Source organism: Aquarana catesbeiana, linkage group LG03, assembly GCF_042186555.1.
Source record: "Aquarana catesbeiana isolate 2022-GZ linkage group LG03, ASM4218655v1, whole genome shotgun sequence".
NCBI classification, from domain to species: Eukaryota; Metazoa; Chordata; class Amphibia; order Anura; family Ranidae; genus Aquarana; species Aquarana catesbeiana.
In genome coordinates, this window is record NC_133326.1 from 634,978,134 (window position 1) to 635,000,961 (window position 22,828).

Consider the following 22,828-nt stretch of genomic DNA (forward strand, 5'->3'; position numbering starts at 1 on the left):
GACCGAACGTAACAATGACAGAGTATTGTTTTCAATGACTGATCGCTTCTGAGTCACTGTGAAACTCATTACATGGAAACTGGCAGGTGTGATTACAACTGCTTACTGGAAAATAAAAAAACAACCTTTAAAGAGACCCTGTCACCAGTGGAAAAAATTGCTGGTGAAAGTACAGAAATCAAGTGTCTCAAAGTCTTACTTGCAGCATCAATGACCTCCTAGAGGGGGATAACTAGACAGAGATGCAACTACAATGTGACGGCTCTCTTTGGTATGTGAGCGCCCTCTGGTGTACATTCCAGGAACAGCTCGGCAGTTCTACAGACACAAGCCCACAGCCAACCATAGAGCGGTCCTCCAATAGAGCAGAACACCTGCCGCACTGATCACAGAGGACAAGGGTGCCGCCCAGCGCGCCTCTATTCCGGCGGATGTTACCATAGAGTCGTACTGCCTGGCGAAGGGATTCATCTGCTTGGTGTTTGAGGTGGAGGACCGGTAAGAGAATGAAATATACAATGTATACAGATACAGAGGATGATGTTATGTGGGGGGCACAGTATAGATCATTATAATATAATAAGTCTCAGTGCTGTCACTGATAAATGAGCCTTTATTTATACATGGTGGCTCAGTAATAATGGGGTTCTCTTCTTGGGGCTCCTCTGCTGAGGTCCCATGAATTACCAGACTCACCAGGGTGCATCCTCCTCACCAGAGCACTGCCTAAGTGGCCAATCACAAGACATGGTTGCTGTCACATGGGGGTGACCAAGTGGGATCCTGTGTGGATGGTCCCTGGATTGTGGACTGAGTCCTGCAGGATCCAGCTGGGTGCCGAGTATTGGAACGTTCCATGCTGCAGGACTGCGATTATGGGTGGAGCCAACGACTGCCCTACGCTGTCGGCATAGTTCTGGTGTCAGATACAGGCAGGGGAGGAGTGAGTGCTCAGGAAGCAACCAGTGACAGTTTACTGCTGCTGTCACCAACAAGCGAAGTATTATTATGGTAACTGATCTGAATGATCCTGTGTGGGGGGCTGTCATATATTGAAGAGGGGTTTTGGAGGCTGTAGCAGAGAGGTAGGTGTACGGTTTTCTATTGCAAGGAAGTAACCATCTTAAAGTGGGAGTAAACCGCAAAACAAACAAAAAACGGAGCCCCTGTAGTATAATGTTGTCATGGTGTGCTAGTATGCATCACATACTAGCACATTATGACAGATCTACCCTAAAACTGATCCCTCCAGTGACACGCTGTCATCCTTGACAAAGGTTCCATCTTTAACCGCTCTTCCTTTCTGATTCCTGGGTTCCGGCTGTTTGACTGAGCTCCGACAACGGAAGTCACAGCCGCGGCAAAGCTCTCTGTGGACAGCGTGCCATCCATTGAGAGCGCATGCACCAGTGACGTCACCGGCTGCTACACATGTAAATATCTCATAAACGATGCACATTTGGGAGATATTGAAGTGACTGTAAAGTCTGTTTTTTTTTTTTTTTCTAAATAGCAAACATGTTATACTTTCCCCCTCTGTGCAGTTGGTTTTGAGTGGCCCTGATCCTCCTCTTCTGGGGTCCCTCTGCGGTGCTCTTGGTGGCTCCTCCTCTTCTCGAGTGCCCCGACGGAGAAGCACTTTCCCTGGGGGCAATCGTGCGGGTATGCTCCCGTGTCCTGCTGCTGCGTGCATTGACACAGACAGCAGGACCCGGCGCCGCCCCCCCCCCCCCGACTCCCGCGTCATTGGATTTGATTGACAGTGGCGGGAGCCAATGGCTGCTGCTGCTTTCAATCGATCCAGTGAGGGCCCGAGACACCGGCTGGAGCTGCTGTGCTCCTCCCCGTCGCTGGAAACACTGGGTTCAGGTAAGTAAAAAGGGGGCTCTGGGGGGCAGCTGCAGCACAGAAGGTTTTTCACCTTAATGGATAGAATCCATTAAGGTGAAAAACCCTGAGGGTTTACAGCCCCTTTAAAGTAGTTGTAAAGTCAGAAGGTTTTTTTATCTTAATGCATTAAGACAAAAAGCCTTCTGTGTGCAGCAGCCCCCCTAATACTTACATGAGCCCATTTCCATCCAGCGATGTTGCAGGAGTGTCTCGACTGCCCAAGACTCTGTCTCCTTATTGGCTGAGACAGCAACGTGATGCCATTGGCTCCTGTTGCTGTCAATCAAATTCAGTGAGCCAATGAGGAGAGAGAGGAATCGTGGCCATGCCACGGCTCCCTGTCTAAATGGACATAGGGAGCTGCGGCTCGGCTCAGGTGCCCCCATAGCAAGCTGCTTGCTGTGGGGGCACTCAACAGGAGGGAAAGACCCAAGAAGAGGAGGATTTGGGCTGCTCTGTGCAAAATTACTACACCGAGCAAGTAAGTATGACATGTTTGTTATTTTTAACAAAAAAAAAAAACGAGACTTTACAATCACTTTAACTGTACCTACAGGTAAGCCTTATTCTAAGCTTACCTGTAGGTATAAATAAAAAAGCAGACCTTACTACCGCTTTAAAGCAGAATGAAAAAAACTCAAATACTTACCTCTGCTTCAACAATCCATTACTTGTGATGTTCCTCACTGGCATCTTCTCCCATGTGCTAGCCTGCAACTGTCTTGATTGACCAGCAGTAGGATGACATCACTCCAGTGCATGTGCAGGAGTGCGGTACACAGACATTGTGCCAGAATGTGAACTGAGCTGCGCATGCACTGGAGTGTCTTTATTCTGTGTACAGAAAAGCATATGTAATAAAAGTTTCATTTGCAAAAAAAAAAAATATATATTGATCCTTTGTCCTGAGGTTTATGTGTGTCTTGAGACGCTTGCCTTGGTTTCTGCTGAGATGAATGAACTCCTGTGCAGACACAGGAGTGATGTCATCCCAGCACAGCCAAAGATTGGTATACAGAAGAAGACTGACAAAAGATGTTGGCAGCAGGTGAGGGAGGTGAGTATAGATCCACATTATGGAGTATTTTGTTGGTATACGGCTTGCAGCTTATGTGTGCAGTGTGTACCGCGAGAAGGCTCAGACCCTCTTTAATTATACCCAATATTCGGTGTAATAATTTTCTCTCTTCAGTGGACCATCAGACCCTTTTTGTGTAAACATAGCAAAACTATAAGCCTTGAAGTGATGATTTTTTGATGATACCTGTCAATTGGGTTGATTTACTAAAACTGAAACAAAACTAAAACTGTGAAAACATTTGTTGATTTTAAAGAGAAGCATTTTTTCTTGAGCTTTACATGTGCTTGTTTTTAATGCAAAAGCGATTGAAAAACTCCTCAGTGTGAAAGGGCCTATGGGGGTTGAATTACTAAACCTGGAGAGTGCAAAATCTGGTGCAGCTCTGCATGGTGGCCAATCAGCTTCTAACTTCAGCTTGTGCAATTAAGCTTTGACAAAAATAAACTTGGAAGCTGATTGGTTTCTTTGCAGATCTGCTCCAGATTTTACACTCTCCAGTTTTAGTAAATCAATCCCTACAGGCCCTTTCACACTGAGGAGTTTTTCAAGCGCTTTTGCATTAAAAACAAGCACATGTAAAGCTCAAGAAAAAATGCTGCCCTTTAAAATCACCCGATTTTGCAGCTGCAAATTTGCCGCAATTTCAGGGAATGCCTGTGTAAACTTGAGGTCCATGGACCTCAACTCACAGCAAAGTCGGATTAAAATAGTACAGGGATTACTTTAAAGTTGGTGCGACTTGAAGTCGCACAGATCTGAATGGTTATCATTGGGAATCATGGGGTATGACTTGTCATGTGACTCTGATGTCCAAAGTCGCAGGAAAAGTTGCACAAGTTTGAAAGGGACCTAAGCATTTTTGGTGCAGTTTTTCTGAGTAACGTCCTTTAAAAACTGCACCGCAAGTGCTCTACACAGGGGTTTGAGGAAACAAAGGGTCAGAGTAGTGGATGAAGTGAGGGGAAAGAATTTGCAGGATGCTTATTGTGCCTTCTGTTAAGTGAACCTGTTCCTTTACCTACTATGACAAGGTGCAGGCTCGCTTTCAAGAGAATTCATCTTCTTGCCCATTCAAGGTAACATGACAGGTTCTCTAGTGAGAACAACCCCCCAATCCCATCCTGCTTTTTACATTTCTCTACGCTCCTCTACTGCTCCATTAATTTGCCAGAGACCTTATTAAAGCGGAGTTCTGCTTAAAAAAAATAAAAAATTAATTAATGTTAATAATCGGACACTTACCTGTCCCAGGGTTCAGCGACGTGGGGGAACGAAGCCCCACTCATCTCCCCCTCCTCTCTGCGGCGCTGGCATTGCAACTGTGTGCTTCACAGCCGGGCACCCACTGCGCATGTGCGAGCTGCGCCGCACGCCGTGACTGACCGGGCAATCATCTGGGACCTGTGACGTGTCCCAGATGATTGCCAAGAGGGAGGGGGAGGGGGTGATCTCCCTTCCGGTGCCGCGGTGCGCCTGGAGGAAGTGGGTGCTGGGACCCTCTAAAAATAGGGTATCCGCTCCCCCTCTCCAAAAAAAATGACATGCCCAATGTGGCATGTCATGGGGTCACCTCCCTTAAAGAGGAAGTTCCATTTTTGGTTGAAACTCCGCTTTAAATCCCCAGTTCTTCCATGCATGGGGGGGCATGTGATCACCTCCCAGGATGCAGTGCTCTGGCCTAAGCAGCTAACTGTCACAAGAAGTAAGAGTTGAACCCTTTATTTAGGTTTAGACATACAGTTCAGACGAAGGGCTAGGAATGAGAATCTCAGTTTGTGTGAGGTTATTACAAGAGTTCCTGTTACTTTGCCCTGAATGGGCTGGTGCTGTCCACTGCTAACTTCCCTGTGTTGGATTATAAGACTCTCTGGATGATGTCATCTGTAAACGCATTAGCGTGCTCAGCATCTTTACTTTTACATTTTTACTGGGTTCAGGCAATGAGCACTGACGATGTAATCCTACAAGTACATACTTGGCGGGACTTGGGGTATAGAAGCTCCTTAGTCCTGATCATGTGCAGACCTAAGACTGGGGGAGTACAGGGTTAATCCATTGCCATTATCAAAGCTTGTATGTTTCGGGATTAGTGTGTCTTTGCTGTTTTCTGTCTCGGCATTTGATTATTAAATATCTTCTTTTTTTTTTTTCCCCCCCCATTGCTAGGTCTCACCATGATTGAGGTGGTGTGTAATGACCGTTTGGGAAAGAAAGTCCGGGTAAAATGCAAGTATCCTTATCAAAGTCGTTATTTGAAGCATTTGAAATGGGATTTCAGTCTAAAATGTAAATCTCGCCTTTGATTTCTATGTATTTATATATCGGGTTTCTTCTTATACTTTTTTTTAATTCTCTACATTAAAAAAAGAAAAAAAAAAGTATACCTATTCATCCTGCCAGTTCACACATCTACTTTCTACTGTTTTTGAGCAGATAATTGTCTACTCAGAAGAATGGCAGTTGCTCTTACCCTTGTCAGCTCTCTGCAGCTAATTCATATTCATGAATGGCACGTGCACATTGGACACTTCCTCCCAGGGGTGTAGACATTTAAAAAAAAAAAACTACTTGTCCAAAGGACTAAGTCGGGAGTCCCAATCTACTTTTCCTGATAAAAAAAATGAATAAATAAAATTTAACCAAAACCATATTTAAATCTGAGGTGCTTTTAGTAATATCTGGGGCCTTTGAAAACAAAAAGGGGCTTTATGGTGACTTAAACTTTTAGTGTTTTTAACATTGCACTGTTTATCTCCTACTCCCCTCCATGCTGTCTCCAGCACAGCACCTGGGGAAGAGAGAGACCTTAGAGTGAAGAGCAATAATTGGGTGCTCGTCAAGAAAGGGGAGTTTCGGGCTGTCCTAAAGTGGTAAACACAAATGTCCCCAATAGTTTGAACATCCTTGTCTGTAGGCGATTAGCCTACTGTGTTTTTTTGTTTTTTTTATCATGAAAACTTTTTAAAATTTTTTTGCTTTGCTTTTTTAGTAGCGGCCACGTGTCCTTCCATCTTTCCTTATCCCGAGCTAAGGGAGCCGAGTAGGAGGTGCCACAGATCCCCTCTGATGTATCTAAGATACGTCAGATGAAGGGAGGAAGTCAAGACCAGGCAGGATCAACCAGGTACTGTAGAAGATGGAAAGGGACAATTGACAAAGCAAAAGCACTATGCTACAGCTTGTTCCTTAAAGAGATAGGAGCATCATTTTTTGGGGGGCTTCGCACACAGAAGCACTTGAGTGCTCAGTACAAGTGCATGCTGTGCAGCCAAATCAAGCTCCGGTGTCCGCTCCCTTAAAGGATAAGTTCATCTTTTAAAGAAAAACAATAAATGCACTTTTTTTTTTTTTTTTTTTGCAGGTAAATTTACTTTAAAGTGTAAGTTCAGTCAAAAACTAACTCTATACCTGCACTCTGCCACATTATAAACCTAATCTATCTAATCCTGTAAAGCAAAAATCGCTGTACTTAACTCTTCTGCAGCCGATCTGGTCTCCAGTGGCGGATGCTGTGTGCAGGAGAGGACCGACAATGGCTGGGAAGTGACATTACCAATAGAGTTACTATGAGGCTTTCGTTGTCTGCTGCCTCCTCTGCACCTGCCTTCACAGAAAAGCTGCCGCTGACAGCTCAGTGTAAGATTGGACACCGAAGCGGCTGCAGAAAAGGTAAGTACAGCAATTTTTTTTTTGCTTTACAGAGCTAGATAGATTAGGTTTAGTGTTTAAAATATATTTATTAACATTTTCATAGAAAACATAGTGAACAACATAAAGTTTCACAATCCATGGACAGTCACAAACAAACATGTAATGAGAGTCAGCCCAATGGCTATCGGTCACAGCTTGACTCCCGTTCTCTAGTAGTGTTAAGCTAGAGTGAAGGACCGTCCTTTGGTACAAGAGGTGGTTCTGGCTAGTAAGCCTTGAAGTTCATGGTATAGGTGAACACATGTAGATTGTAGAGAGTAAAAGAGAAAAACTCAGTTTGGAGAAAGGAGAGAGAGAGAGGGGAAGAAGAAGAAAGGGGGGATGGAAGGGATGGGTCGGGGAGAGACAGGGAATAAGATAGTGAGAGGGAGAAGTAGAGAGAGAGGCATAAGGAGGGAAGGTTAAGGGAGAGTGAAGGAGCTGCTGAGGAAACGTTTTCTAGAGGAAGTAAATGTTTAGAGTATAGGGTGGCGTGTCAATGGCTGCATGGGCCAGTGTGCCTCGGGGACAAGGTTCTCGTTAGGAGACTCTTGGTGGGTTCGATAGTATGTTCATGAGGGTGTCTGAGGTGGAGAAGCGGAGCCAGACAGACCACAGCATCCTGTACTTTTCATACATGTCATTGTCTAGGGCCAGCATCTCCTCCATTCTCATGGTATCGTTCATGGTCGAAACCCATCGTGACAAGGGAGGAGTGGTGGTTGTCTTTCAATATGATGGAATGAGCTGTCTCGCTGAGGACATAAAAAAACGTAGTAGGTTCAGTTTCTGTGTTATAGACCCGGGTAATATGGAGAGGAGAGCAATCTTTGGGGAAGTCGGTAACGTTTCATTATAAATTTTATTGTGACATTCAAATACCTGAGTCCAGAAGGGGCGGATCCTCTCACAGTCCCACCAGACGTGTAGGTAAGTCCCAGTAGAGGCGTTGCAACGCCAGCAGGATGCTGAAGAAAATGGAAAAATTTTGTGCAAAGTGGCAGGGTCCCTGTACCACCTGGATAGGATCTTGTCATTCTTTTCCTGAGAATAGCAAGATATCGTTCATTTATTTGTAAAGTGGAACGAGGTCTGCCAATCCGGTCTGGAGATGTCCTCGCCCAAGTCTGCAGACCACATCCTGGTATAATGTGGCAGGTGGTCGTGTGTTAGGCCTTGTAATAGGCCGTATAGGGATGAAAGAAGGTGCCTGGGTGTTTCAGGGAGGGAGCATAGGTCCTCCAAAACTGGATTGGGGACGGTGTATTTGGGAGGAGGCTTGTAGGTGTTTAGTGAATGTGGACATATGCAGAGTAGTGAGCCAGTCACAGGATCCTTCTGGTAGGACCGGTGTCCCCTGTATATGATGTACAAAAGAATGCGCTTGAGGCCAATCAGTACGTTTGAGACGTATCTTCGGGAGAGTGAGCAGTTTGTATTTGACTCTGGGAAGCCCACGGTTCCACATGAATCTGATCGCCAGGGAGCGTAAAGAGGTGAAGAAAGATTTGGGGATTATGACAGGGATCATCTGAAAGAGGTATAGGAGTTTGGGCAGAGTGTCCATTTTAAGAGTATTAATCCGCCCGAACCACGGCAAGGGGGATCCCCCCCCATTCCTCTAGGTCTTTCCGTATGTCGGAGAGTAACGGGACATAGTTCAGTGAAAATAGGTTGGCGAGATTAGAGGGGATGGTAACCTCCCAGGTATGATATCTCTTTTGTTTGTCATTGAAAAGAGAAGTTTGATTTCAAAAGGGACAGCGTATGGGCAGGGAGGGAGATGTTGAGGGCTTCCGTTTTGGTTATATTAAGTTTAAAGTTGCTAAAGGAGCCGAATCGTCGGAATTCCAGGAAGAGAGATGGTAATGAGATATGTGGATTTTGTATATAGACTAAGAGGTCATCCGCATATAGTGATAGCTTGTGGTGGTAGGAGGGCGTTTGTATGCCCCGGATGGAGATGTTCTGGCGTATAGCACATGCTAGGTGTTCTATGATGATAACAAACAATAAGGGGGAAAGGGGGCAGCCCTGCCGTGTACCATTCGAGATGTCAAATGGTTCCGATGCAGTGCCGTTTACTAGACTGAGGCAGAGGGCTGGGAGTACAATGACATTACTTTAGTGATAAAGCTTGGTCCTATGCCTAGTTGTTCAAGTGAAAGCCATAAGAATCGCCAATTAACCCTATGAAATGCCTTCTCAGCGTCAAAGGATAAAAGGCAGGCTTTCAGGTCTTTGCGCTGTATAAAGGATATGAGGTGGATCGTTTTAGTGGTGTTGTCCCTTGCCTCTCGGCCGGGGACAAACCCTACCTGGTCAGTATGGATCACTCCTGGGAGAAGGGGGGACAAGCGGGTAGCCAATATCTTTGCGAACAATTTAAGGTCTATGTTGAGCAAGGATATAGGTCTATAGCTACTACAATGGGATGGATCTTTGCCCGGCTTTGGTATTATGGAGATGTTGGCAGATAGTAACCCTTTAGAGGGTAAATTCGAGTCATCAATAGAGTTGAAAGCTTTTGCCAAAAGTGGTGCTATCCATCTGGTCCAGGGCATTTGCCTGTTTTCAGGTCTTTGATGGCTTGTAAAAATTTGGATGTGGCTAAAGGTTTTTCGAGCTCTAGGGAGTCTGATGTATCAATGGTGGGTAACGCTGTTTTTGTAATGTAGTCATGCATATCTTCGCGAGAGGGAACGTTCTGGGTGTGTGGGACTGTACGTGATAGGTTGTAAAGTTGTGAATAATATTGTCGAAAGAAGGCGGAAATACCTGATGTATTGAACGTCTTGTCCTGGTTGGGTTGGGTAGCAAAAGGGAATGGAGTGACGAGGGGGTCTAGGGTGAAGGGCCCGCGCCAGAGGTTTACTGCATTTGTTTGCCAGGGAGTAGTAGTGGTTAGGCGCTCTATCTCTAGCGGTCAGGGAGTGTGAGTCCAGGAGCTGGAGTAGATCTCAATGGGCATTGGATAGTTGTACAAAGATGGTGGGGTCGAGGTCTTGTTGATGGAGGGATTCAAGTTCCGCGATAGTGGAAAGGAGGCGGTGTATATCGTTTTTGAGGCGAGAGCCATGCTGTATAAGTACACCCCGTACCACGCATTTTAACGTCTCCCATTGATTAAGGGGGAAGGTAGTGTCCCAGGAGTGGTCCGACATGAAGTTCTTAATGGCTTTAGAAACCTCGGCCATGCAAACAGAGTCTCATAGTAAGTTGTCATTGAGTCTCCAGTGAGTGCCTCTGCGGGTCGTCGGGGGTCGTGCTAGTGTCAAGTAGACAGGGGCATGGTCGGACCAGAGCAAGTGACCTATGGATGCTTGGAGGGGAGTGTCTAACAGAGATTGTGAGATTAAAAAGTGGTCAAGTCTACTATAGGAGTTGTGTGCTGCAGGGTAATGGCTGTAATCCCTCTCTGTGGGATGCTGGACACGCCAGACATCCACCAGATGGGAGGAGTGTAGCAGGGATTTTATACGTGTTAATGTCGAGAAGGGAACAGAGGACTTACCCAAGGATGTGTCTGCGGACAGGGACAAGGTGACATTGAGATCTCCACCGAGGATGAAGCAGGGACCCCCGAAAGAGGATAGTCTGGTGAGGACCGATGAGAGGAACCGAGCCTGACTCACATTGGGAACGTATATGTTAGCCACTGTAAAGAGAAAATTGTTTAGTTTCAGTTTTAAAAAGATGAAAGACCTGCCACAGTAATAAGGGAGTCTAATACTTCCGGGTTGAAGGATTTATGGAAAGCAACGGAAACCCCTTTAGATTTGGCCTGGGGGTTAGTACTATGGTACCATTGTGGGTAATATCTGTTGCGTAGGGTGGGTATGGAGCCCGTGCGAAAATGTGTTTCTTGCAACAGCAAGATTTTAGAATGCATTTTATGGAAATGATAGAGTATCTGGCTCCGCTTCTCCGGTGTGTTAACCACTTCAATACCAGGCACTTGGACACCTTCCTGCCCAGGTCAATTTTCAGCTTTCAGCGCTGTCGCAATTTGAATGACAATTGCGCGGTCATGCAACACTGTACCCAAACTAAATTTTTATCATTTTGTTCCCACAAATAGAGCTTTCTTTTGGTGGTATTTAATCACCTCTGTGTTTTTTTTATTTTTCGCTCAACAAATAAAAAAAGACTGAAAATTATGGAAAAAAAACAAGTTTTTCTTTGTTTCTGTTAAATTTTTTTGTAAATAAGTACGTTTTCTTCACTGACGGGCACTGATATGGCGGCACTGATATGGCGGCACTGATATGGCGGCACCAATGAGGTGGCACTGACTGGGCAATGATGATGGGCACTAATAGGCGGCACTGGGCACTGATAGGTGGCACTGGTATGCGGCACTGGTGGGCACTCATAGGTGGCACTGATGGGCACTCATAGGTGGCACTGATGGGCACTCATAGGTGGCACTGATGGGCACTCATAGGTGGCACTGATGGGCACTCATAGGTGGCACTGATGGGCACTCATAGGTGGCACTGATGGGCACTCATAGGTGGCACTGATGGGCACTCATGGGTGGCACTGATGGGTACTTATGGGTGGCACTGATAGGTGGGCACTGGGCACTGATAGGTGGCACCGATGGACACTGATGGGTGGCATTGCTGGGAATCACTGAAATATAATGGTGCCAGTCAGTGCCCATTTGTGGGCACTGATTGGCACAGATCTGGCATAATTTGCACAGGTGGATGGCCATGGGGTACATACCTTGCCATCCACATGTTGCCTGCTTCCCTGGTGGTCCTGGCGGCTTACCTGGTGGTCTAGTGCGGGCATCCGAGGGGGGGCTACGCTGATAAACAATGAGCGCAGACCCCCCCCCCCCCCCGTCAGGAGAGCCGCCGATCGGCACTCCTCTACTCGCGTCTGTCAGACGCGAGTGAGGAGAAGCAGATCGACGGCTTTTCCTATTGACATCGTGATCAGCCATGATTGGACACCTCCGGAGGCTCTTTGCCAAGATCGGTAGAGCAGGGTGTCAGACTGACACATCACTCCACCGATCGCCGCGATGCGCGCCCCCACAGGCGCGCGGTAGCGGCATTTTATCCTGCTGGACGTCATATGACGCCCAGTCAAGATAACTGAACCACTCTGTGGGAAGTGGTTAAACCCTCTGCAATTAAAAGATGCTAATGCAATTGGTCTGTCAGTAGCCATAAGGGGGTTTAGGTAGGCGTGGAATGAGATAGGCCTGTCCAAAGTCTCATGAGTCAGCAGCCCCTGGCAAAGGCAATAGGGTCAAGAGAGGTATAGGAGAGAGGGAGGAGAAGGGGGAAGAAAAGAGAAAGAAAGGGGGGAGGGTGAAAGAGAGGTGACACAAGTCAGAGGAACCACATAAAAACAATTGTCATAGACATAACCACATTTACTCAATTGGAAGTTGTTAGTGGAGACAGTATAGCAATTACATTTAGTGATAATGGGGGTGGAACCAACAGGTCAAATTTAGCAAAAATTGAGCAATAACAAAAAAGGCCACTAGGTGGCTCCAAAAGACTAATAGTAAGGAATAAAAAAAAAACTATCAAAGTACACAGCTGTGTACTCCTCAGTGCTCATAATGGCACTGAGGAAAAAAGAAAAAGCCCATAAGGGGGGTGCGGGACAAGACTACAGGGCCGAGCAGCTCCCTGTACCCTGGCTACACGGGGGATAACCACAAAAATCATAACCAACCATTGGACAGCGTAATAATGAAACCTCAATGTGTAGTCAGGATTATGAACAGGATGAAGGAAAATCAGCATAACAAGTAGTACATAAATGAACTAGAGGTTAATATATAGCGGTAGTCCTTGGTGGAGGATGTCAGCCTAACATATACATGTATTTCAGGCGTTCAAAGAGGCAATATACATAACCTATGATGTGTGGAGGCACACAGGTGAATGGATCAACCAAGGCAACCTAAAAAAGAATTGTGAGGGGGAGATCAATAAGAAGGGGAAAAGGCATGTATGGAACACAGGTATCAGTCCAGATCACTGGACAAGTGAACTTTAAGTAGATGAATATATGAAGTCAAAAACCATCATTAAAAAAAGTGATGTCAGTGAATTCAGCCTACATAGGCTACGGGGTGTCACAAGGATGATCCCTGGAGGAAGAAAAAGCCAGAAAGGTAATCTAGTTAGAGTTCAATCGTTGGGATCCTGCTGGAGTGTAGATCTGGGGTTACGTTTGTGGCCCTGTTTCTGCCATTGCGGGGTAAAGGGTAGACCCGGGGTAGTTGGAGAGAACGGCCATTCTGGCAGGGCAACTTGCAGCAGTTCCAGTGTACTGAGGAATGAGGGTAGGTCTCCCATAGTGCGGAAGATGGCAGTTTTACCCTCGTGGTGTACTTGGAGATGGAACGGCAATCGCCATTGGTATTTCATCTGCCTTGATTGCAGAAGCTGCGTAAGTGGCTTCAATGCTTTCCTCATTGCCAGCGTCTGGTGGGAGAGGTCAGGGGGAAGCATCACAGGGGTGTCATTGAAGAGGATCGTGTGTTGTGTGCTGGCAGCCCTCATTATTTTCTCCTTAATTTTGTAGAAATGGACCTGACATAGGGTGTTGCGTACAAAGAAGGGGTCAGTGGTTCGGGGACCTGAGGTTCGGTGCACACGATCCAATTCGATGGGGTCATCCTTGGGGTGTTGTAGCAGTTGATTAAAGATGGCCGTCACGGCCGCAGGCAGATTTTTGGGGTCTACAGATTCAGGGATCCCCCCGTATGCGTATGTTGTTTCGATGATTGCGATTTTTGATATCGTCTTGTTGGTAGGGAAACATGACCGTGCGGGTATTGAGAATTCTGTCATGTGCCTGTACAGAGTCTCTGAGGCTGTCTGCAGTGGTTTCTAGGTCTTCAAAGCGTGCCTCTATGTCCTTTTTAAGGTCAGAGATCTCTTTTTTATGTGCCTTTTCAATCCTGTGCACACAGTGCTCAAAGTCAGCTTTAGTGGGCAGTGATCTGATGTAACTGTGGAGGGATCTGATCTGAGTCTCCATGTCCCAGCCCTCCCCTGAGCCCAGGGAGACATTGGAACGGCTCCTGGTAAGCCTGGAGGTAAAGTCAGGGTCCTCGGGGAGGGAAAGTTGGCTGTGTGGGCTCACCTGAGTGTGCAGGGCCGAGTCAGAGCGTGCTGGGGATGGCAGGTCCGGTGCCATCTTGGATTCTCGGGGCGGCGCTGTGAAGCAGACCGAGATCAGGCGAAATAGTCCTCCAAATCGCCCCCCTGACGGTTTCCAATGGTGCCCTTAGGTGCCTTGGACTTATCTTTCCCCATTGGTGTCTGTTGAGCTGATTTTCGGACCGTTATGAGGTCTGTGGAGCCGAGGGATCCGGGAGCTGTGTGCAAGCACGTCTTACAGCTCCATGCGTCAGGCCACGCCCCATAAATAGATTAGGTTTAGAAGAGTGTGTCGGAGAGCAGGTTTGGAGTTAGTTTTTGCCTGAACTTACACTTTAATCTGTCTGCCAGTACATCATACGGCCAGGCAGTTTGCTACCACAGCGCTCAACAGTGCTGTGGAGGTTCATTGAGAGCTACAAGCCAAAAGCCGCAAAGGATGTCGGTACTTATAGTTGATTCATCCAGAGAACTCGAATGATACAACCGTGTGGGTGGAGCAACACATGGCCACGCCCTTTTTTAGTTTTTTGGGGGTTTTTTAGAAAAAAAAAAAAGGACAGCTGGTATGGGGAACTTCTCCACACACTGCTGTCACACAGAGGGCTCAGATCGTCAAGCAGCTGCAGGAGTGGGAACATATTACATGTTCAACCCTAAAAACAGAACGTGTAACCTTTTCCTAAAGGTGAACTTAATCTTTAACCCTTTCACTGTCAGAGCCGTTTTTGCACATGTTTAAAAAATCACTGTAGGCCTAAAGATTACATAAAATAGTGGTAGTTCCAATTATGAATGTCACATGATATTACAGCAAAGGTAAAAAACACACTAACGTTAATTTTAGGGGGCACAAAAACGCAATAAATTACCCAATTTTTTTGGTAAAATTATAAAAGACGAGATTGCACTGAGTAAATGGATACCCAACATGTCAAACCTTAAATTTGAGTCTGCCAATGAAATGGCGACCAATCTCCCCTATAGTTAATCAGTTTAACGTTATGGATGAGGCATGCTGCTAGAATTGTTCCTCTCACTCTGGCGTGCATGGCATATGTAACATGCGTATCACACATTTTCATGCGTAGGCGCCCCATGTATGCATTTGTTTGTACGTGCGTATATGTGGCGGGCCTCAACATTTTTGGGGGGGGATTTTATGTGCTTGGGTGTAACTTTTATTTTTTTACTATTTTTTTTTTTTAGGCTGGTGCCTAGGAGACCCCTGTCTCCTAGGCACCAGCATGCTCATTCAACAGGGCATGTCTGTTTAGAAGGTCGGACTAGCTCCCTATCCTCCTAGCCTCAGTCTTCAGGTAAGAGGGAGTGATGTACCATCATTTTTTCCTCTAGCACTGTTTACGGCTTGGAAATGACTCGCATGCAGCCAACATACCCTCCCGCAGTGACAAATCTGATGCAAAGGTTCACACCCACCCACTGCACGGAGTTTAATAAAGAAGAATGAAACACAAAAGAAAACATTTCATCTATTGTAGCTTACTAATTCTTAGATGTTGTGGCTGCATTTGTTTTCTTTTTTAGGCTGTCTTTCTTTTATTCTGGTGATCCAGCCAAGTAAGTTTGTTGTTTTTCAAAAGAACAAGCTGTCCTGCAGATGTTTCAGTTACAGGAATGAGACCAACCATTTACCACTGACAGGGGTGATTACAATAATCGTTTTTTATTTATATAAGACCTTTAGGCTATGTTTCCACTATTGCGTCCCCAAAGTTGCGCGATTTACACTGCGACTTTGCTATGCGATTTTTGGTGCGATGTCATGTGACTGGTGAAAACCGTGTGAGAACAAGTCTCACCGAAGTCGGAACAAAGTAGTGCAAAAACCTTTTTTGGAGTCACTGCGACTTGAGTCGCACCAATTAGAACGGGGACCATTGAAATACATGGGTTTTGACTTGTCATGCGACTTCACATGTGTCAAGTCGCACAACAACTCGCAGTAGTGGAAACAGAGCCTTATCCCAAAAGGAAAAAAACGGTTTGCAGTAACTGCCTATAAAGTGTCAGCTGGAGCGTGGCTTCAATTTGTTAGTGTATCTAATTCTGCTAGTACATTTAAAGTGATATTAAAGTGGTTGTATACCTGCAGGTGAAAAAAAAACCTGTAAGGCAAAGGCATAATGAGCTAGTATGCGGCGCATACTAGCTCATTATGAAATTCTTACCTTAGAGCAGTGGTTCTGAACTCCTGTTCTCAGGGCCCACTAACAGACCAGGTTTGCAAGATAACTGAAATACATCACAGGTGATAAAATTTGCTGCTCAGTGATTGCAGAATTCTAGTCTGCATCTCCCCAAGGTAATACATAAAACCTGGCCTGTTAGTGGGTCCTGAGGACAGGAGTTTAGAACCACTGCCTTAGAAGGCGTCGGTATCTAATCCCGGTCCATGCCACGGGAGCTGACATTTTGCCCTTGGCATGTCTTCCGGGTTCGCGGCTCCAGCGCTGTGAATGGCCGGAGCTGTGATGACGCCACTCTTGCGCATGAGTTCTCTTTCCAGCAAGGTCTGGCAGCGTCTGCCGAACCTTCAGCTGGGCATTCACGGGGCATGCACCACTGACGTCAGCGGCTGCATGCAAGGTGAGCGGTTTAGGAGATATTCATTTTATGTACAGGTAAGCCTTATTAAAGAATAGATAAATATAAATTGTGTATAATAATAATAAATATAATATTTCATTGTGGATTTTTAGCAGTTTGAATATTCTGCATATTCAGTGCATCCAGAAAGCATTCACAGAGCTTTCATTTTTTCCACAATTTATGTTACAGCCTTATCCCAAAATGGATTACATTTATTATTTTTCTCAAAATTCTACAAACAATACCCCATAATGACAACGTGAAAGAAGTTTGTTTCAAATATTTGCAAATTTATAAAAAAGAAAAAAAAAAAAAAAAATCACTTTCCGGATGCACTATACAAAGTTCAAAGTCATAGTAGTCTATTTGTGATTATTAACCTTTTACAACTTTAAAGTGTATCCATAGTTTTTCTAGTTTGGAATATAGTGGGGAAAGGTTAGAACCCCTGTGAGTTTTTTTTTCTGCTATCTGGGGCTCCCTTAAAGTGGAGTTCCACCCAAAAGTCGAACTTCCGCTCATTTGGTGCCACATTTGGCACCTTTCGGGGGGGGGGGGGGGAGAGACAGGATATCCTGTTCCCACTTGATTGACAGGTATCATGTTCCCACTTCTGGGAGCCGCGGCTATTGACGTCACCACTTGGCTCCCTCCACTTCTCCCTATCCCCGGGCCAGTGAGAGAGAGGAGCGGAGCCTCGCGCATGCGCAGTAGGGTTCCCGGCGTGAAGCCGCAAGCCTACACTGCTGGGGTTCCCTTGCCCGCAATGGAGGCGGCAGCACCCGACAGCAGATGAAAACATCAGGTGCGGTGCCGACATCGCTGGACTCCAGGACAGGTAAGTGTCCGATTATTAATAGCCAGCAGCTGCAGTATGTGTAGCTGCTGGCTTTTAATTTTTGCAGTGGTGGGCGGACCACCGCTTTTAAAGAGATTTCTCCTCACTTGTGTGTCTGTGTTGTCAGAAGAGGAAGTGAGGGGAATTCTCTTTAACGGAACACCAGATAGAAGTAAAACCTGACCGTTCTGTTTTCTCCTTTGTATAAAAAATGAAATATACCTGTTCATCCTGTCAGTTCACACATCAACTTTCTGCTTTTTTCAGCCAACAATTGCCAACCCAAGAGAATGGCAGTTACGTTTCCCCTTTGCTAATTAGTATTCATGAATGACGCATGGACATGGGGGACACTTCCTCCTAAGCACCAACATGTTCATTCATGAGCAAGTGATTTCGCGCTTCAAATCTATCGCATTCAAAATTACATGTGTATACATCTGTATAAATAAATAATATCTTACAGGCATAAAATAGTAGTGCAAAAACAGTAAAGTGCTCCGTATAGGAAAGTGATCATCCAAAGTGCTGATGTGCTTAAATAAATCAAGGGTTTATAAAGTGCTTCTTCACTGGGACCATATAGTGGAGGGAAGAGGTGATGGTGATGTTGAAAATTGAAGGGATCCGGTGGAACCGGGCTCTCTAGACTCTCACCTTAAATAAGGTAAATAAAGGCATCAATCAGGCTCTTAATTAGATGTTGTATGGTGCCGTTCAGGTGGGGACCTCTCTGGTGGTGCAGTGGTATTCTCAATATAGAGCACCTAACAGTTAGAAAAAACAGGGGGGGGGGGGAAGAGGGGGATTGCCCACCTGGGCTCCACCGCTCGGGAGGAATAAAAAGGAAGGGGAGAGAAAGAGACCTCCAATGGTGTAGTATATTGAGTAGGAATGTTGTTTATTCAAAATAAGAAATGGACTCTTACATTTAAAAAGGTTAAAAACAGCATGAAAGCATAAACAAGCTGAGGAGCGGCGTCTGAGGCGCCTCCTTACTGACTTCCGGTTTCGTCTGCTCTCTGCCACGCCCTACGCGTTACGTCACCGCTCGTGACTTCAACTGGGGACAGTTGAAGTCACGAGCGGTGACGTAACGCGTATGGTCCCAGTGAAGAAGCACTTTATAAACTTTTGATTTATTTAAGCACATCAGCACTTTGGATGATCACTTTCCTATACGGAGCACTTTACTGTTTTTGCACTACTATTTTATGCCTGTAAGATATTATTTATTTATACAGATGTATACACATGTAATTTTGAATGTGATAGATTTGAAGCGCGAAATCACTTTATCATTTTAATTTTGCTGAGTGTAAGTGAACACTTCAGATTTTGCTGCAGTTCACAGAGACATCATCACTATTCATATGCTTTTCACCATTTGTATTATTTTCTATTTCAAGTCATCTTATATTGATTTAGTACGGTACTCATTTTAGCGCGAGGGACTACACCACACATTCATGAGCAAGATCCAAACAGGGCATGGCTGAGAATTCCAGAACAATAACTCAATAACTGACTGTGAAACTAATGGGCTTAGCTTGTAGGGACGCACCGATAAATCGGCCACCGAAAATATGGTTATCAGCGTTTTGCCAATAGAAAAAAAAAAGCTGCCAATAATGGCCACTGAAAAACACATGTGATTTTTATAGGTCATGTGACTCAAACACGCAACACAGGTGCATTATTGATGTGTTTTTGCACATTTCAATGGGGGGGTGCATTACACCGCAACGGACCAGTGTGAAGACAAACATGGACTTTAAAGAGGTGCATTTTTATTGTACTTTTATTTATTTATTTTAAATGCAAAAGCGCTTTAAAAACGATTAATTCAAAAGTCGAATGTAATAGATTTCAGCCTAGTGCATCCTGCAATTTTTGGTTTCGGTCCAGAGTTTTCATTTCGGTGTATCACTACTAGATTGTACTGCGCTGTGTAATGAAAGCCCTGTACAGCAAACCCATGGTCTGGCTTGGTGGAAAACTAGTGGTAATGTTCTGCTGTGTGATGTAAATTCCATACAGTCAAAACTTCAGAATAATTTCCATGCAATAAGTGGGAAAGTGAGGTTTTTGTTTTTTTCTAGTGGCTTTTTTGCTAAAGTCTTTTCAATAAAGATGTGATGCAGCTGTCTGTGGCTTTGAAACAATTGGTTCCAGTGACTCCTTGACTTCCTGCCCAGCTCAGAAGACACCATCAAGGATCTGAAGAAACTGATTGCAGCTCAGACAGGCACACGGTGGGACAAAATAGTGCTAAAGAAATGGTGAGCACAGGGGAACATCATGTATATAATGTGTATGCTGGGACCTAGCGCAAATTGTGTTTGAAGTGTCATATCTTACACCTGTTATAAAAAAGTGTTGTATCTTGATTTCAGGTACACAATATTTAAGGACCACGTGACACTCGGTGACTGTATCCTTTTATACATAATGTGGTTGTATGGATGAAGTACAAATATGCCAAACCTTTTGGTTGTTGGAGAATCAGGAGAGTATAGCATATGAAGAACATTTACTGCCAACTTGAAATTGGAGCCTTTCTGGCTTCTGCTTCCTGTTAAGGTGGGTCAGTCGGGGACTTCAGAGTAGTGGGAAGTATGGGAATTTTTTTTTTATTTTTTTTTTTTTACCATACTTACCTAGATGGATGCAGCATCGGTTCGATGCTACATTTGTCCTCTGCCGGCTCTAAGCACTGGCAGCAGTGATGGCTGTGGGCAGAATGACTCCTAAAAGGTGGGACCGCAGGGGTCCGTATGGGACACTGACTCGATCCAGACTGCGATCTGCCATTTAGTGATGCCTGGTCTATTCACATACCCAGTTCCTCAGTACAGACACATACCTTACAGGACTTGTGTGACGATAGGCTACTATGTGCAACACTGTTGCCTGGGGGTTTGCCTATGTCCTATAGGAAGTGAAAGCCAGCTGAAGAGATTCCTGGAGCCCCATGATCACAACAGATCGGAACAAATTATTAGAAGAGGTACAGTCAGGTCCATAAATATTGGGACATCGACACAATTCTAATCTTTTTGGCTCTGTACACCACCACAATGGATTTGAAATGAACAAGATGTGCTTTAACTGCAGACTTTCAGATTTAATTTTAAGGTATTTACATCCATATCAGGTGGACGGTGTAGGAATTACAACAGTTTGTATATGTGCCTCCCACTTTTTAAGGGACCAAAAGTAATAGGACAGATTAACAATCATCCATCAAACTTTCACTTTTTAATACTTGGTTGCAAATCCTTTGCAGTCAATTACAGCCTGAAGTCTGGAACGCATAGACATCACCAGACGCTGGGTTTCATCCCTGGTGATGCTCTGCCAGGCCTCTACTGCAACTGTCTTCAGTTCCTGCTTGTTCTTGGGGCATTTTCCCTTCAGTTTTGTCTTCAGCAAGTGAAATGCATGCTCAATCGGATTCAGGTCAGGTGATTGACTTGGCCATTGCTTAACATTCCACTTCTTTCCCTTAAAAAAGTCTTTGGTTGCTTTCGCAGTATGCTTCGGGTCATTGTCCATCTGCACTGTGAAGCACCATCCATTGAGTTCTGAAGCATTTTGCTGAATATGAGCATATAATATTGCCCGAAACATTTCAGAATTCATCCTGCTGCTTTTGTCAGCAGTCACATCATCAATAAATACAAGAGAACCAGTTCCATTGGCAGCCATACATGCCCACGCCATGACACTACCACCACCATGCTTCACTGATGAGGTGGTATGCTTTGGATCGTGAGCAGTTCCTTTCCTTCTCCATACTCTTTTCTTCCCATCACTCTGGTACAAGTTGATCTTGGTCTCATCTGTCTATAGGATATTGTTCCAGAACTGTGAAGGTTTTTTTAGATGTTGTTTGGCAAACTCTAATCTGGCTTTCCTGTTTTTGAGGCTCACCAATGGTTTACATCTTGTGGTGAACCCTCTGTATTTACTCTGGTGAAGTGTTGATTGTTGACTTTGACACACATACACCTACCTCCTGGAGAGTGTTCTTGATCTGGCCAACTGTTGTGAAGGGTGTTTTCTTCACCAGGCAAAGAATTCTTCGGTCATCCACCACAGTTGTTTTACGTGGTCTTCTGGGTCTTTGCTGAGCTCACCGGTGCGTTCTTTATTTTTAAGGATGTTCCAAACAGTTGATTTGGCCACACCTAATGTTTTTGCTATCTCTCTGATGGGTTTGTTTTGTTTTTTCAGCCTAATGATGGCTTGCTTCACTGATAGTGACAGCTCTGTGGCTCTCATATTGAGAGTTGACAACAACAGATTCCAAATGCAAATAGCACACTTGAAATGAACTCTGGACCTTTTATCTGCTCCTTGTAAATGGGGGAATAACACACACCTGGCCATGGAACAACTGAGCAGCCAATTGTCCCATTACTTTTGGTCCCTTAAAAAGTGGGAGGCACATATACAAACTGTTGTAATTCCTACACTGTTTACCTGATTTGGATGTAAATACCCTCAAATTAAAGCTGAAAGTCTGCAGTTAAAGCACATCTTGTTCATTTCATTTCAAATCCATTGTGGTGTATAGAGCCAAAAAGATTAGAATTGTGTCAATGTCCCAATATTTATGGACCTGACTGTATGTATATGAAGCCTGCTTTTATAAGGTTTTGTGTATTCCCAAATTATTTACAGATGAGGCAATGTGAGTGCTTTTTTTCCTCTCATATTCAAGCCTGCTTTGATGTTGTTTGGCCTGGTCTGCAGCTCCAATTTCCCTTTATTCGTTTCAGACTGAAAAGTTTGGATGGGGAGCCCTGTTGAAGTCCCTGATTCTGCTTTTAATATTTCCTCTCTAGTTTTTATTCTTTCATATTTTTGTTTATAAAGCATTACTATGCATTGTGTAGGCTATTTTTCCCTTAACATTGACTGTTCAGATGAAATCCACGATGGAATGAACCTGGAATTATACTACCAGTAACTCTGGCACCTTGCCGCACTTTTTTTTCCTATGATGGAATATACCGTTTCCTGCTTCTTCACTGCTCAGATTGGTGAAATTTTACTTTGTCACCATAAAGACTGTATTCTTTAGATTCCAGCGATCTGAGAATTGTTTTCATTTATTTTTTTCTCTCCCCGTTTTTACCCAAAAAAAAGCAAACAAAAAGAAAACAGCCATAATAAAGATGAACCATTGGCTAATGTATTAATTGAAAGTTAATCCTGGTTTTGGTCAGGTATTTGTGCATTTTGTTTAAAATAAAAACAAAATACCGTCATTTTGTATGACGCAAAAAAGTCTATAGTCGTTTTAATAAACAGCTAGACGAGTAGTGGCCAACTTTCTTCATATGGAAGCCTCAAAGGTTGGCCCTTGACATCGCCAATGGGCCACACATAAAATGAAATGAGTATTCAGTCTCAGAGACAACAGACACACAACAAGAAATAAGTACTATGGGCACGATACAAAAGATGGTCAGAGACTGGACATATGATACAAGAGATGGTCAGAGACTGGAAACATGATACAAGGGATGGTCAGAGACTGAAAACATGATACAAGGGATG

The 22,828-nt window shown here is 44.7% G+C and overlaps 1 protein-coding gene across 1 annotated transcript; it reads left to right on the forward strand.

The window, feature by feature from the left end:
- The first annotated feature begins 346 nt into the window (after positions 1-346).
- On the forward strand, positions 347-22,478 carry UBL5 (ubiquitin like 5). The gene is made up of 5 exons (XM_073622512.1): positions 347-498; positions 5,138-5,201; positions 19,456-19,539; positions 19,654-19,691; positions 22,192-22,478. Exons 2-5 carry the CDS (start codon positions 5,146-5,148, stop codon positions 22,233-22,235), a joined length of 222 nt encoding a protein of 73 aa, XP_073478613.1. The 5' UTR covers positions 347-498; positions 5,138-5,145; the 3' UTR covers positions 22,236-22,478.
- The last annotated feature ends 350 nt before the right edge of the window (positions 22,479-22,828 follow it).